Genomic DNA, 16,204 nt, shown 5'->3' on the forward strand with positions numbered 1-16,204 from the left:
ACCTCCGCCACCCCTTGCCCCGCGATCTTGGATGGTTGTTTTGTACCAAAATAATACAAAATATATGCCTGGTTTTTAAAACCGAATAGTTGGTTTTAGCCTAAGAAATATTAACTGATTTGGCCTAAAATATCGACCAGGAGCTATAATAAATTAGGAAATATTATGTTACCCTGGTTTTATAAACTTTTCTGGTATACTGAAACAGTTGAGGTGCTTGATATGCGATTCTTGGAAGTGTGACGCGTCTCGTAAATCAAAAATTAAAAATTCAGTGGACTTCTGCCTCGTTAAAGTATACAGAGCACTCGAGTTGATCGAATTTCTTGATTCTACTCCATTTTCTGATGTTCCTAAAAAAGAGCATTATTAAACACTTAGTCTTATATGATTTTTAAGTATATTCAACTTTAATTTTTCGCTTCCCTCACTTTCCCAAACACAATTCTTTCAGTCTTCTCTCTTTTCAGATTTGTTTCTTTTATTGGTAATTTAGATTTTTCGAATGAAAAATTCAACATATAATTTATTACACAACATATAACTTTCAGTATTTCGCTTCTCTCTATTTCCCAAACACAATTCTTTCAGTAATTAAGCCTTTTCTCTTTTCAGATTCGTTTATCTTTTTTTTTAATTTACACTTCTAGGATATTAAAATTAAAAACGTAATATTATTTTATTAAAAAAATCGACTAGAATATAATAATAAGACTAAAATATCAAGATTTTAAATTTTCACGTGACTAAAATTCTAAAAATTCTAAATTCTAAAAAATAAGACTAAATTCTCCAAAATAGCGAATAAAAATTAACTAAAAAGAACCTAAACATCACTTCTCCTAAGTGATTTTATCTTTCTATATTTTATCTTTCTATATGACTGAAGCAACCCCAAAATTCAAATTTTCCGCGCTTAGAATTGATATAAACAAGTTTTCTTCCAAAATCTACTGTCTTCTTTAGTCTTATTTTCCCCTCTATTTTGCCTTAAAAGTTTAACCTCATTGGCGAAAACAATCGTTTGGCCCAATTTGGGGTTTCAGAATCATTACAACCCACTTTTAGTTCATATTGTTTTTCTCCTAGGTTTATTTGAGTTTTCAAACATACCCAATAAGTTGCTAACCAATGGGAGGCAAAACAAATTCGAGTCTATTTTGGGAGTCAGGAATCAATTCAACTATTTTTTTTTTTGGGGGGGGGGAAGAGAAAACAGCAATACTTCTCTAGTTTTACTTATAAATAACGTTTTTTAACATATGTGATCAATGTATTTAAATGTCAGAAAACACTATTTTAGAGGTTGCTATGGCTCCAACCACGTAGAAGACCGAAAGTCACGCAGACTGTCGGTTTATTTGAACATTAATACCGCTTTCCGTCCATTCGATATTCTATAGTAAAAATATTATAATGGATTTATTCAACAACTGCTGTTCATCAAAAATTCGACTAAAAATTCACATTTTGTCCAAAATGTCAATTTCATCCAATATTAATTCTTAAACAGAAAAAAAAATGTAAAAACGGGACGTTACCAATGAATTTACAATTACTGATATATATAATTTAATAGGAAAAAATCGGGGTTTGTGGGGCCAATGGCCCATATCACATGTTGGTTAGGCCCGAGCCTGATTTAAGAAAAATTTGAAATTCCTATTTATAAAAAAAAAGTTTTTTTCAGCTGAACGTAAGGAGCATTACCTAATTTTTTTCGCATGCTGGCCAATGGTTTGCGTTGCACAGGTACCGATCTCTTGATTCAATGCCTTCTGCAGAGAGTACAATGCATGGTTGGGGGCAAATCATCCGACACTTCTCGTGACCCCCCCGCCCCCCAGATTTATCAAGGTACTTATCTAGAGCTGGGTCGACTCTGGCTGAGCTTACTGGGTCACACCATTGACTTTCACGCCAAATCAAAGAATCAGCGACAACAGGACTCAAACCCATGATCATAGGATTCCAAATCCGAGGCTCTAACCACTCGGCTACGACGGCATACTACTCCCGCTACTACCCATGCCGTTTACCCAAATAGTTGGAAAACTATAAGTCTCCCCGTTCGCCAGCGAGTCCAGGAGAATTATTGGTCATGTATGAATCATAAAACACGGTAGTCCACCTGAGACTCAAAGCGGACAAGCCTATTAGGCTTAGGCAACTTGTTCGCCTGTGCGTCCAGGCAAATTCAGTCCCCCGTTTTGCATACATGTCTAGTGCACATTGTACGTCATGAGTAAACCAAAATATATCGATCATTCCTTAATTATATGACTATCCACCTAAGTAATGTCCCAGGATGGATGGATGAATGGATGATAGACTATCTATCAACAAGTGAAATGACATCATTTATTTACCATCCTAAAAAAGGCTTACGCCAGCTTTGCCTCTCACTCAGACTGTCTGTGTTGGTTTTTTCTACAATTAGCCACGGCTAGATACCAGCAACTTGATTTTAATTCAAAAATCAATGGAAACAAAAAAACTTAAAACAAACAAAGATTATTCCCAATTTAAAGGGAGCTTTACCCTTTTCAATCCCTCGCTCTTTACGCTAAAGTTTGACTTTTCATCCCAATTATTTAATAACAACTGACGAAACACTGTTGAATTGGCAGAAGAGACTTTTCACAAATTGTTTTTAGCGTAACGAGGAAGGGATTAGGGAGGAAGCGGCTCCCTCGTATACAGAATAAGCTCTGATCGTTTTATGTTTTAATATTGCTCTTTAATTTCAGTTGAAAAAAATTGTTTATTATTTAATGTTGAGTAGCAACACATCTCAGTTTTTCTGTTAGTTTCCAGGGCAAACCGGCCAAGATCACCTCTGGAACTAGATGTGTGGTTAGTATAGTTCAAATATCCGTTCAAATAGCTGGAGTCTCCATGCAAGTCGTGTGATCAGCTGTCGATAGATTACAATCCTATTAAAATATAGATAAATACATATAGATATATATACACAGACTTTTTTTTCTTTTTTTTCTTTAATCCCACCTCCTCTCCTCTCGGTGACATAATAATCTTTTCCACTTAATTTCTAACTTTAATGTCACCAACACTACTTTACATGGGCGCCCATATGGGGGGGGGGGGGGGCGGGGGCCCCCCCTGGCTGAATGATGCTGCCTTGTTTTTATATTTTTGTTCTGAGATTTCTATTATATAGCATTAAAAGTACCGATTCGACAAGGTTTGCCCCCCCCCCTGGAATTCAGCTTATGGGCGCCCATGCTACTTTAAGAACATCTTTTATTTTTTAATTTGGGTAGCCAAACATAATTGATGAAGACAAGGCATACTACATAAAAATACCATTCCCGGGTTTTGCGGGGTGCCCTTCCGCCACAGGGCACCCCTTTCACCGTGGAAATACATTAACAATACACAAATATTTTTCTTAAAACCTTATTTTTAACAAACTTTGTATGGATAGGAACAAAAAACAGAACAGAAAAAAGAGAAGTTGACTTCATCCATAGCAAGAAGCGGCAAAGTTAATGAGGCTTTACCCTTAAGCAGCGTTCACAAGCGTGTCTAGCTAGATTCCCATGTCTAGCCAGACTTCAATGTCTAGGCAACAACCGTTCATAAGTAAATTTCGGTGCTTATTTTAGCTAGACACGCTAGACAAGGCGCTTGGCTAAACTTAGAGTTCTAGACTCTAGAACTCAATGTCTAGGATTTTCGATTACAGCCAATCAGAATGTGTCAGGTTCCACTATTTTCATCCTTTATGTTAACATTTTTAAACTGACATTCAACTTTCGTTTTTTCATTAATTATTTTTTTCATTTTTAGGCAAATATGCAACAGCAGACACAATTGTGAAACCCCCTGAAGAAATTTTTTCGTTCGTATTATCTATTACTTTGCGAAAGTAAAAATCGAAATCGCAGATTTGTAAATTTTTTGCGAGCAAGCTCTCTGAATTGGCAAGAAATAAAGACTTGAACCTAAATTTGTAGTTTTAACTAAGCACCAAATTTTGCTTGTAAACGGCTATTGCCTAGACATTGGATTCTGGCCAGACACGTGTCTAGACATGGGGTTCTAGCTAGACACGCTTGTGAACGCCGCTTTAATCTACCTCTGGTTATTACAAGATTGATGGTTTTGGCAAAATTTTTATAATTTACATTTCGAATGGTTCAGATGCATCAAATCGTAACTGAATCTCGAAGCTAAGTTTCGGGACATTTTCTTACTAGCAGGGCCGTAGCAAATGTTTCATTTCCAAGGGGTTTCATCTCGTTTGGAATCAGGGGTGAAATTTGCTATAGGGCAGGGAGGGGTAACTGCATGTCAGACCTCTGTTTTCCCAATTTCCTTTAATATACCTTTGCATTTAAGGTACTATATGGCTCATTTTTCACTTGGCCATTTCCATTTGACTTGGGAAAATCGGCTCCTACTTTGCCCCTCTCCCCAGGCTTTTGACGAAATTACGCCCATGTTCGGGATGGGGCATAGACACCAACAGAAGAGGTTAGAGTCACACTTACCTCTCTCTAGATTTTTTGCACTACCCTCTTCCAAGATTTAATCCCCGTAAAATATCTTTGTTGGTATTTTAGGGGGAAAATGAAACCATATTTCAATTTCAGTTTAATCTCTCTTAACATCTACAAAGACACATATTTCATAAACAAAACAGAAAAAATTGTACCAACCCTCATTAATTTTGAAAATACATCCCCCCCCCCAACCAAAACATTTCGCTAAGTAGCACTACCGGTATGGAACCTCCACTGCTAAAGTAAAAAGAACAGGAAAATTGACATACAAAACAGCCATGAAGATTGAAGAATACAAATTATATATCACAGTAACAACAAATAAATCGACACTAAAAGATATTGAGAATGGAACCGCTTTCTTTCTTTTTCTTTTTTCCATCATTATATATAAGCATGGGCGTAGGCAGCATATTGTCTAGGGGGGGCCGTCGATAGTGTGATGGAGGGGGAGATGAAGTTATGTCGGCATGGGCGTACGTAGCTTCTTGCCTAGGGGAGGGGGCAGCCACTTCTGTGATGAAGGGCGGGGGGGGGGGGAGCTGAAGTTATATTGGCAGTTCACAAAACCTTACATTGCCAGCAAGTTCTATCATACTTATGAAATCCTTATTAATAAGTAATCACCAAAAATTATTAATCATCAATATGCTTCAGCATTAATCTTTTTGGATTACAGCTAAATCTTTCCAAGACATTATGGATGATTGCTTCTTGTTTGAATTGAATAAATTTCCATTTGTTTCCAGTTTTTTCAACCGTCTACCTTTTATCAACTGCTTTTCCAACCATCCGCTTTTTCAGCCATATCTAATATAAATTTGAAGGTCTAGGGGGGGGGGCCGCTGCCTCCCCCTCTCTACGCCCATGTATATAAGAATTTAATATAAAAAAACAAGTTTTTTCCACTGAAAGTAAGGAGCAATATTCAGCTTAAAACAAACAGAAATTATTAAGTATATGAGGGGGGTTGCCTGCTTCTCAAGACCTCGCTCTTCACGCTAAAGCTTTTTAGTACTTTTCAAGAAGCTTCTAATTGTTCTTATTAAACAACCCTTGTGTTTCAGGAATTGTTCTTAAAGAACTGGGACACAAAGTCAAACTTTAGCTTAAAGAGTGAGGTATTGAGGAGAAGGCAACCCCCTTCATATACGTAATATTGAGTTGAATGTTGCTCCTTACTTTCGGTTGAAAAAAGCTTGTTTTTTTTTATTTCTGATCGTTTTTTAAATAATGCCGCAAAACTCGTTCCCCGTCCACTGTAAAACTCCCCCTGTTCCAAGGAAATATTCACTATGTAATTAAATCCTGGTAAAAATTTACCCTGGACAATTATCCTTAATATCTCCGAATGTAAAATTGAGTCGGCAGAGAAAGTAAGACATAAAAGAAATTTCGTACAGGAATTCTAGGAAATGTGGCCCGTTTGAATATTTCCCCTGAAAATTTCACCCCCTGAGACTTCTTTCCCCATGGAAAATTCTCCCCGTGAAAAATCCCCCAGAAATTCACCCCCCCCCCCAACCGAAAAATGTATGTCTACTTCCCAATAAAAGATACTAGACGTAAACAATGAGCAAATTTCATAGCTTGAAAACCTTGCCCCAGGGGGCTGTGGGGGTTCATGCTATCTTAAAAGGCATAGTTAATGGACCTTTCAACTATGCTGAACAAAATGGCTATCTAAAAATTTTGATGGGACTCCTTTGGGGGAAATTACGAGGTAGGGAGGCTAGCTGCCCTCCAATCTTTTTGATCACCTGAAAAGGACACTAGAACTTTCAATTTCGTTTCGAATGAGCCCTTTCTTGATTTTCTAGGACCATTGGTTCGATACGATCACCCGCGCAAAAAAAAATGTACATCTGTGATCTATCTTCTGGCAAAAAATACAATACTCACATTTTTGCAGATCTTTAACGATCTTTTCGGAGCTTTAAACCTTGACAGTAGTTCTGATACCCTGAATCTGATGGTTTGATTTTCGTTAAGATTCCTTGACTTTTAGGGGGTGCTTCCTTCCTTTTTCAAAAATCAGGCGAACTGATCCAATATTTAGGTTATGGTTGTTAAAGGACAATTATTAAGTAGATAAATTATCTTACTGTAACTATTAGAAATTCATAGCAGTAGAAAGCCACTCGAGGACAACAGATCTACACAAAATCCGACTCCCTCCTTCCATTTTCAGAGCTTCTGTCTTCACCCCTATTTGACAGATAATTCACTTTTAAAGACACCTGATTTTGCTACGGTAGGGTGGAGTAGGCTTGTGTATAGCTGTGTTATCCTCAGGCAGCTATGTGTTGTGATAGGTTGTTTGGCAATTGTAGCAGCAACAACTAGTTATACTCATGACTTGTGGTTCCACTAGGTCGAATTTTTTACTCTCAATGCAAAAACAAAAAAAAATCGTTTCAGACTTCCGCTTTTTGTAAGACTAATTAAAAAAACTTTTTCCAAAAAATAAGTTTTTCAAAGAAAAGTAAAGAACTCCATTAAACCAAAAATAAGCAAAAATAAAATCAAATAATCTACCAAGCATCAAACTACCACAAATCAGCATCAATAAATAAATGAAACCAAAAACGAACAGAAATTACAATAAATAACCGAGTCAAGCTCTAAACGAGCAGATATTAACATGAATAGGGCTCAAAACCTCTGTGCCTTCCCAATGCCAGAACATAATTTGCACTTTACTGAAAAAATACAAATGAATGTGCATTGTCAGTTTAATATACATATAGGCCTACTGATATTTAGTAATCAAAATCTTAATATTATTTGATTTATTAAAGTTATAAAAGTAAAAACACTTATATTTTTTCCGTTAAGTGCAATTTATGTTCTGGCCTTGGGAAGGCACAGGGGTTTTGAGCCCTATTCATGTTAATATCTGCTCGTTTTGAGTTTGACTCGGTTATTTATTGTAATTTCTTTTCGTTTTGGGTTTCATTAATTTATCGTTACTATTTTCTCCATAACCACACTGCCTTTTCTATGACGAAATCAATAAGACTTCCAAATAGGGATAGGTCCTTTTATTAGACAGTGAAACGAAAATATAAAAACAAAGACTCTAAATATTTCGATGACACAGTCGGTCATCATCATCAGTAGAGTTACTAACATATCAAAATTAAAACAAACTGCTTTTATACTAAATAAAATAATCACTTCCGGGTCAAAGCAAGTTACCGGTCCATTGACTTAAAAAGTTCACTTGAATTTCTTATACTGCGTTGAGTAAAGGTACTACAATTTTCTTCGAAATTGCAGGTCAAAGCAGGTTATCGGTCCATTGACTTAGAAAGTTCACTAACTGAATCTTGTAATACTGCGTTGAATATTCTTCTAGTTAAACATGAAATAATGTTGAATTTACAGCTGCTAAATTTATCATTTTATTCTTCAAATATTCATTTTATCCTGCTTTGACCTGCAATTTCGAAGAAAATTGTCCCACCTATACTCAACGCAGTATAAGAAATTAAAGAACAGATAGTGAACTTTTTAAGTCAATGGACCGGTAACTTGCTTTGACCCGGAAGTGATTATTTTGTTTAGTATCAAAGCAGTTTCTTTTAACTTTGATATATTAGTAGCTCTACTGATGGTGATGACCGACTGTGTCTTCAAAATATTAAGAGTCTTTGTTTTTATATTTTCGTTTCACTGTCTAATAAAAGGACCTATCTCTATTTGGGAGTCTTATTGATTTCGTTAATTTATCGATGCTGATTTGTGGTAGTTTTGCCTATGATCAATCAGTTACGAGCCTGAAAATATTTGCGTGATTTTCAAAAAAGGGGGAAACACCCCAAAAAAATCAGGCTATCTTAATGAAAATCACATTATCAAATTCAGCATGTCAAGGAGCCATACTGCAGAAGTTTCAAGCTCCTATCTACAAAATATGGAATTTTGGAATTTTTTTTTGCCAGAAGCAAGGCCATAAGTGCGTGTTTATTTGTTGTTGCTTCTTCCAGGGGTGATCGTATAAAAACAATGGTCCGACGAGATCGGGAGAGGGCTCATTCGAATGGAAATTAAAAAATTCAAGTATCCTCCCTATCTGAGCAAAAAGATTATGCCCTCATAAATGGTCATTTTCTGCCATTTATGTGGCACCAAACTACGATTTTGCCCCAAAGACGACCAAGTTGAAAAAAATTATGCCCCGTGGTGGCACATTCGTTACTGGAAAGTCACGTTCTCCATACAGGATAAATGATTATATTTTAATACTTAATTGAAGTAAGTTGATTCAGCTGATTTTTCTTGAAATTATGTTTAGTAATGTATAATTGGACATCAGCTATTATGAAGAAGGGGAGGTCGTAGAATTGTGTAGTGGGGGGGGGGGGGGGGGTTTAAATGCCAAAAACAACGCATTTCAATGCCCAAATTGTGTGACCCTCTAAGAGCCTTCAGATAAATATTGAAAGAGGTTTGGCGGAGGGTGGGGGTAGAAATCAATCTGTCATACCCCTTCAGTTAGACTAAGCCTAAATAAATGTGCTGCGGAATAATAACTTCCTTCTTGTTGCAAAAAATTCTTTACATTTATTTTAAAGTTTCATTTACCTAAACAGATTTGCTTCATATTTCATAGACAAATTTATACACAGTGAAGTGTAAGTGCACATCAGCTATTACGAAGGAGCGGTGATGGGTCATTTTGTAAGCGGCAGACAAGACGGCTCAAAGACTGTGTTTTAATACACCGACTCCCATCCCAACTCTCATTGAGCCTTCAAATAAATATAGAATGAGTTTTGGGGAAGGAGGGGGAAATTTACATCTAACCCCTCTTTACTCCTGGAAAATTTTTGGTCTATGCCTTTATTATTGGTAATAGAGGGAGGAGTAATAGTACCCCTCCTATAACGTCAATCTTTTCTATGGGACTAAACATATTGTATTCACATCCTCAATGGCACAGAGGCAGGAAAGATGAGGTTGAGTATCATAAGTCCCGCCAATAATTTTTTTTTGTTGGGGGGGGGAGGATGCAGGTAAATGCTACCAGGAGCTTTATTTTCAGCGATTTGGAATAGTGATATTTCAATGTTCCAATTTATACACAATTTTCATTGCTCTTAAATATCAGAAAACCCTATAGTAGAGGTTGCAATGGCTTCAGCCGCGTAGAAGAGTAAGGTTCACGCAGAATTTCCATCCATACGAACAATAACACCCCTTTCTGTCCATCGAAAATTCTGTAATAAAACTATTATAAAGGACTTATTCAACAAAACTACTGTTCATCGTTTTGAATAAATATTCAAGATTTTGTTCAAAATCTTAATTATAATCCGACATTTTTGTTCCTAAAGAAAAAAAATGAAAATGAAAAATCGGGACGCTACCGATCAAGTTACAATTATTCATGCATAAAATTTGACAGCAAGGAATTGGGGGGTCTATGGGTCAAGTAGCCTATATCATAATTGGGTTGGCCTTGGGCATGATTTGAAAAACGAACGGAAATAAATTTTAAAAACAAGTTTTTTTTCAATGGAAAGTAAGGAGCAACATTAAAACTTAAACCGAATAGAAATTATTCCGTATATTAGGGGTGCTGTTACCTCCTCATTACCAATGTTACCAATCCCCCGTTCTTTACGCTAAAACTTTGACTTTGTCCCAATGCTTTAAGAACGAATCCTACAACACAAGGGTTGTTCAATTGAAAAATAAAAAGATTTTTTCAAGCACTAAAAATTTGGCATAACAAGCGAGGGGTTAAGGAGGGGGTAGTCCCAATAATAAACAAAATAATTTCTGTTCCTTCAAATTTTGATATTGTTCCTTAATTTTAGTTGAGAACACTACTTGCTTTATTATTTAATGTCGAGTAGCAATATATTTCAGTTCTTTTGTTACTTTCTAGGGAAAAAAGGTCAAGATCATCTCTAAAACTAGATCTGTGGTTAGTATAGTTCCAATATCACTTCAATATACAATAGCTGGGGAGTCGCCATGTAAGCCGTGTGCAGCTTACAGCTGACGATAGGTCACAGTCTTATTAGAATTTATACACACACCTACGTAAATAAGTCTTCAGAGATGTTCAGATCGATCAAATCGAAATACAGTCGAAAAAATTCGACCAAATTTTTTGAACAAATTCATATGGATAGGAATAAAAAACAGGACTGAGAAGACAAAAAACAGAAGTATATCTCATCCATAGGTAGAAGCCGTGATATTAATGAGGCTTTCCCCTTAATCTACCTCTGGTTATTACATGATTGATAGTTTTGGCAAATTTTTCCGAATTTATGAATCGAATGGTTTTCTTGCATCAAATCTTAACTAAATCTCAAACCTAAGTTTCCAGCGGTAATTATTACTGTGGCAAAATTAGTGCGTTTTACTTAATTAGTCTGATACTTATTAAATCTGATTGGAAGTACCATCATTTCGGAAAACTCGTCATCTTTCAAATTGATGTTGAAAATTTTAAGGGCGAAGGAAGATCAAAAAGAAAAGGGAAATAGAGAAAACCCCGTCCCGAAAAAGTAGGCTCAAAGGGAAGAGCTAAATCCAGGCGAAGCTAGCTGCGCGTCCCTGAATTTTATGGGTAGCATATTAAGGACAAGTTTTGTGGTGGGAGGGCTTTCTGTTCGTATTGCAGTTAGCCCTTGTTCTGTAGTAAATTCAAACTCTGTTAATATTCAAAGAATGGGAAGCATAGTAAATGTATTAGGAAACTTGAGACATCGAAAAGCTCACCACAAGGACTGATCGTGTTCTTAAGACAGACAAAAACAAAAAGAAAGTCTAAAAGCCAAGTTTGCTGCTTTCATTGTTGGGAACAATCTGTGTTTGTCAAACTGTTTTACCTTTTATGAAAATTGATTCACACAAGGCTGTTGCAGAAATAATTAGGCTGGGCAAGGAGGATGAGACATGTGTGGTCAGACAGGCTTTAGCACCACACTACAATGAAATTTTGTTCGGTCAACTGAGAGTGCCACCTTTTCTCACATTATTGTTTAAACAACTGATCTGAGTGCAAAAAACCAATTTGCTCTTGCAGTTTTATTCAGCAATAAGGAGTTCAAAATACAAGTAGACCTTCCAGATGTGATATATTGTTGTTATGGGAATACGGAAGTCATTTTTTACCTTACTCTTAAGATCCTTCAAGATCAAAATATACCTACCAAGAATTGGGCTATATTCTATGTGGAAACGTGTAATACTGTCTAAGGGTATGATAACTTGGTTGTGAGCAGAATCAAAGACAAATTCCCATCTGTGATATTTGTGAGGTGAAGGAGCCTTTCAATTCATTTATTTGCTCCCTATGCTTGCAAACAATTGATGAGGCAACTGAAAAATCTGCGTCATAATGAATGTAATCATTTCAGCAAGTACCAAAAGGTGTTCTGAGTTCAAATTCTATCAGACCCAGTCTTGAATATGCAGGTCCTGGGTCAAACACGTTGTCTGTAAGGGCGTTTGTTGAGCGACTACCACATCATTGGGACGGGCAAAGTAGCAACTTTCAAGCAGTAGCAGCAGACGATCCCACTCACGCAAACAACAGGGTAGTGTAAGCATATAAAAATAAACTGCTTCGGATTCACCTTGATTTCTGGGCTTTAACTGTTTACATACTTTAATGTTATATTCCAAAATTAAAATCATTGTTCCACAAGGTAAAATTAGAGGTAGAGATACTTTCAAGAAACCAAATTCTGTGAAGAATAGCTACGTTACATCAGCCTCACATTCGAATATCAGTTCCAACAGCGAAATAGAATACCTTCCAATTGAACATGTGTGCTCACTTGTCAGCTCACGGGTCTCATCAAACCTTGTAGTCAAACCTGAGCACAAAAGCAGACTAAACTGAAATAGAAGTCGTCTACGAATATACTCGCATGCCATGTGTGGAGGTGATGAAGCAAATAACGGAATGATTCTCGTTTGAAGATGAACTGCTTACGTTGTGCAGAACCTTTAACACTGCGAAAGATTTGGACTCGGGTCCAATTAGTCTTCAGCAAAAGATTCTTCTGAGATATAGGGCACCGTCTTGGGAGGGAAGAAAGATAATAGAAGAATGGCACAATTTAAAGCTTTTTTATCTTCCACGTGTAACAAACGTCAGTGATTTTGACGTCATGGGCCATCAATAAAAATGGCACATACTGCGCAAAATTTTCTCAACGTAATCACCATTGTGTAGTGTCTTCTGACCTTGAAATTTTCGAACACTGTTGTAATGTAGAGCGGCTGTCTCTGACCTTGAAAAATGTTAACATTAAATCATAAGAGTTCGCTCAAAAGTGTTATCCTTACCTGTATCATACAAGCCAAAAAAAGAGCCAGGCAAAAAAAGAGAAAGAAACATGAGTCCTATGCCCCCTTTTGAAATGACTCAATTCTGTGAAAACATACGTGATGGCAAACGAGTGCGTTTAGTCTAGTGCAAGTACAGCTTTGCCTCCAGCTAGGCCTAGATGAACAGAGGTGAGGAGAATAAGAAAAATATAAACCGCAAATGTTATTCCCAAAAAGAATAAAAAAAAGCTGTTTTGTATTACTTTCCAACTGCTTCAGGTGTATCATGAGTAACAAAAATTGTGGAGCTTAAGTCCACAGCTGATAATCAATAAACTTTTCTTATACTTCTTGCATCAGACAGTCTCTCTTTTGGGCATAGCCCTTAGAACCTGTAGTACCTACAAGGCTAGAGCTACACTGCTTTTTTTATTTTGAGCATGCAAAAGTATGCCCATAGGTTGCCATAATTGTTTATAATTATTAGTCTGATTTTTAATACCGATTTTGATAGCAAAATATGAATGCTCATGAGTAGCACAGTATTTTTGTAATTTTTCAGGGCATTTTGGTTTCTTAGAAGGATTATCCGTTCTTCTACCAAGGTCCAGAAATTTATAATATATTCTAAGCAAAGAATCAGTACTTGACTGGTTCTAAAAGTCCATGGTTCATAGCATACCACCTGTAAAATCTGTGCGAGGCAAGAAACTTTTTGCGTGGCTGAGTGCAAAAAGAAGGGCAAAAAGAGTCAAAGTCGAACAAACAAAAGCCTATAACAAAAGCATATTTCTATAACAATTTTATAGAAAATGAGAAGCTTCATCCTTTGCGTTAGTATTTTTTCAGATTTTTGGTTGGTGTCGCGAATTTATTGGATTTCGAACCAGTGCGGGGTCGGAAAAATATTCAGATTTTCTGCACTAAATTGTCAGACTTTTCAAGTGAAAGCACTGGTCTTTTTTCGCCAAATTCAAGTACACATCTTCGCAGACTCAAAAGAAAAAAATAAACAAAAAGAGTGTCAATCTAAAAAAAGAGTAATCCGGTAGCTCAGCAAGTACCATCAGTCAGAACTGAACTAAGAGCACACGCCGATGAATGAATTTAAGCAGAAAAACAATAGATTCCAGGGTAAAGAAACAAGCCGATGAGGAGGGCAAGAACTAACAAAATTGTTACAGCTTGAAGGCGATAAGCCTTGTTTCGAACAACTTTGACACAAATGAAAGAGGACTGTTACTTTTTGAGGATTGATTTCTACTTTTAACAGCATATCCCAAACACGCTGCTGCGCCATTACATTTTGAGTGATGACTTCCGCCTAGACAGTCTATGTAACTTAGTGGTAAGAATTTACTTGTTTTAAGTAGATACCAGTTTTTAATGTCAAATGAGAAATGAGGTACAAGAACATCACAAACTGTTAATCTTATTTTTAGAAAATGGCATGTGTTCTTGATATTATTCAAAGCCCAATTTTGATATATATGCATATTAATATTTACTCATATTTTTAATCATTTTATTTGGAAAAAAAAAAGACACAGCCAGGGGAACGTTATAATACTTATTCTAAATTTTACGAAGTTACACTTTATCATTCAAATATAATTTAGTAAAAAAACATCATTAAATCGAAATCTTTGTAGGCCCATCAACTTAAGACCCTAAACAAAAATGAGATTAGTGAAAAGTATAAAAAGTGCAGCTTTCCCTGAGTAAAAAAATCCAAAGCTCCCCACACTTAATCGTATAAATAAATAAAATATGATAATTAAACACGGAGATTAAATGATAAAATATTGAGCATAAAAATATACATAAATGTTATTACAAAATATTTACAATTAGATTTAAAACAAATTTTGAAAGACTTATAAATGGGAAAAATAAAGAATCTTATTCTCATCTTGACTTACGATGCTCCTGAGGTACTCCGAGATTTGCAGGGACTCCATTAATTAAAGGGATCCCCAAAACCTTTTCTTGTTCAATGGCAGCTTTAGACTGTGGCTTCAACGCGTCAAGTATATTTGACTGTTCGACCTGATCTGCAAGTTCTTGCTCTTTTCTCAGCTGCTTGTAACTGCAAAATTAGATACCTCAATCACAAAAAGAAAAATGAGAAATAAACAAAAATGAGAAATAAGACCCTTCCAACTTCCAGCAGTGTCTAAAAAGTTATTCAAATATATAGAAGAGTAAAGAAAGTGATTAAGTGGCCATAAACTTCCTCAGCCATAACCATTCACTCGGGAGAACAGATAGCTGCTAATAAATTTCTGTCCAGTTTTCAAAGCACAAAGTCCTTCTGGTTGAAATTATCATTTGCCAACCTTATTAGTCACAGTCTCAGTATTTAGTTCAAGATCCCCCCTCCTCTTCGACATTCCCCGAAAGTTTCAACTTAGTAGCCATAGCTATCCATGAAATATTGCAGATACACCATTTTGATAGCTGGATGCACATACTGTCTTTTGATTTAATTTAACCTTTTCCTTAACAATAATATCAATTTTCAACGTATTACCCTTAGTTGTTCCAGATATATTGAACATACACCCTTGTGATAACCAGTATACACATTTTGTGTTTGGTTTCGTTCTACCCCCCCCCCCACCCTTTCATATTTTCTGAAAGTTTTAACTTTATAGCCAAAGCCGTTCCTGAATTAATTTAGATATGCCCTTTTGACAATCCATATGCACATTGTTTGTTTTTATTTAGTCCGACGTCTCTCCAAACACTTCCAGAAGGTTTCAACTGAATAGCCATAGGCACTCTTAAGATATTACTGACACGACCTCTTGAAAATCGATGCACATATTTTCTCTTGATTTAGTTAAAATCCCCATAATTTGCCTTAAATTTTGAAGCACTAGCCAACTCTCAGTCGCTCCTAAAATATTGGAGACACGTTTTTATGACAACCAGGATACACATAGTGCGTTTTGATTTAGTGCAACACCCTCTCAACATTCTTCAAAACTTTGAAATTAATACCCTAAGAGATTCAAGAGATTTTGTAGACATGATCTTAGGCCAACCTGGATGCTCAGGGTGCACTTCGGTTTAGTTCAAATTCCCCTTTAATATTTTGGATAGTTTCAACTTAATCGACATATTCGGTTGTGAGATATAGTAGATACGTGAACTAGGCCGACTATTTGGTATAATCTACAGAGATGAAGGTTATCTTTGGCAAATTATTTTCAATTCGTCGTAAGGTTGTGGAAGAAGGTATGGACTTTGTTCTTTGAATTAAACAGAGCCGGAGTAAAGTCTTTTCTCGGGGGAGGATGTAGACCCTTGCCACACTACCAATACCGTAAATACTACAATTTTTACACAAAAATATTACAATTTAA

At 36.2% G+C, this 16,204-nt stretch overlaps 1 protein-coding gene across 1 annotated transcript in view; it reads right to left on the reverse strand.

The window, feature by feature from the left end:
• LOC148956860 (uncharacterized) overlaps nucleotides 1–16,204 on the reverse strand; it is a 161,120-nt gene that overhangs the window by 103,507 nt on the left and 41,409 nt on the right. Inside the window, exons 4-5 of the mRNA XM_089092306.1 lie at nucleotides 14,756–14,922; nucleotides 173–353 (exon numbers count right to left, since the gene is read on the reverse strand). Coding sequence (XP_088948432.1) covers nucleotides 173–353; nucleotides 14,756–14,922 — 348 coding nt within the window. The remainder of the gene's footprint in view (nucleotides 1–172; nucleotides 354–14,755; nucleotides 14,923–16,204) is intronic.

Source organism: Artemia sp. Qi Xiang Cuo, chromosome 1 (assembly GCF_049724085.1).
Source record: "Artemia sp. Qi Xiang Cuo chromosome 1, ASM4972408v1, whole genome shotgun sequence".
In the NCBI taxonomy this organism is placed as follows: Eukaryota; Metazoa; Arthropoda; class Branchiopoda; order Anostraca; family Artemiidae; genus Artemia; species Artemia sp. Qi Xiang Cuo.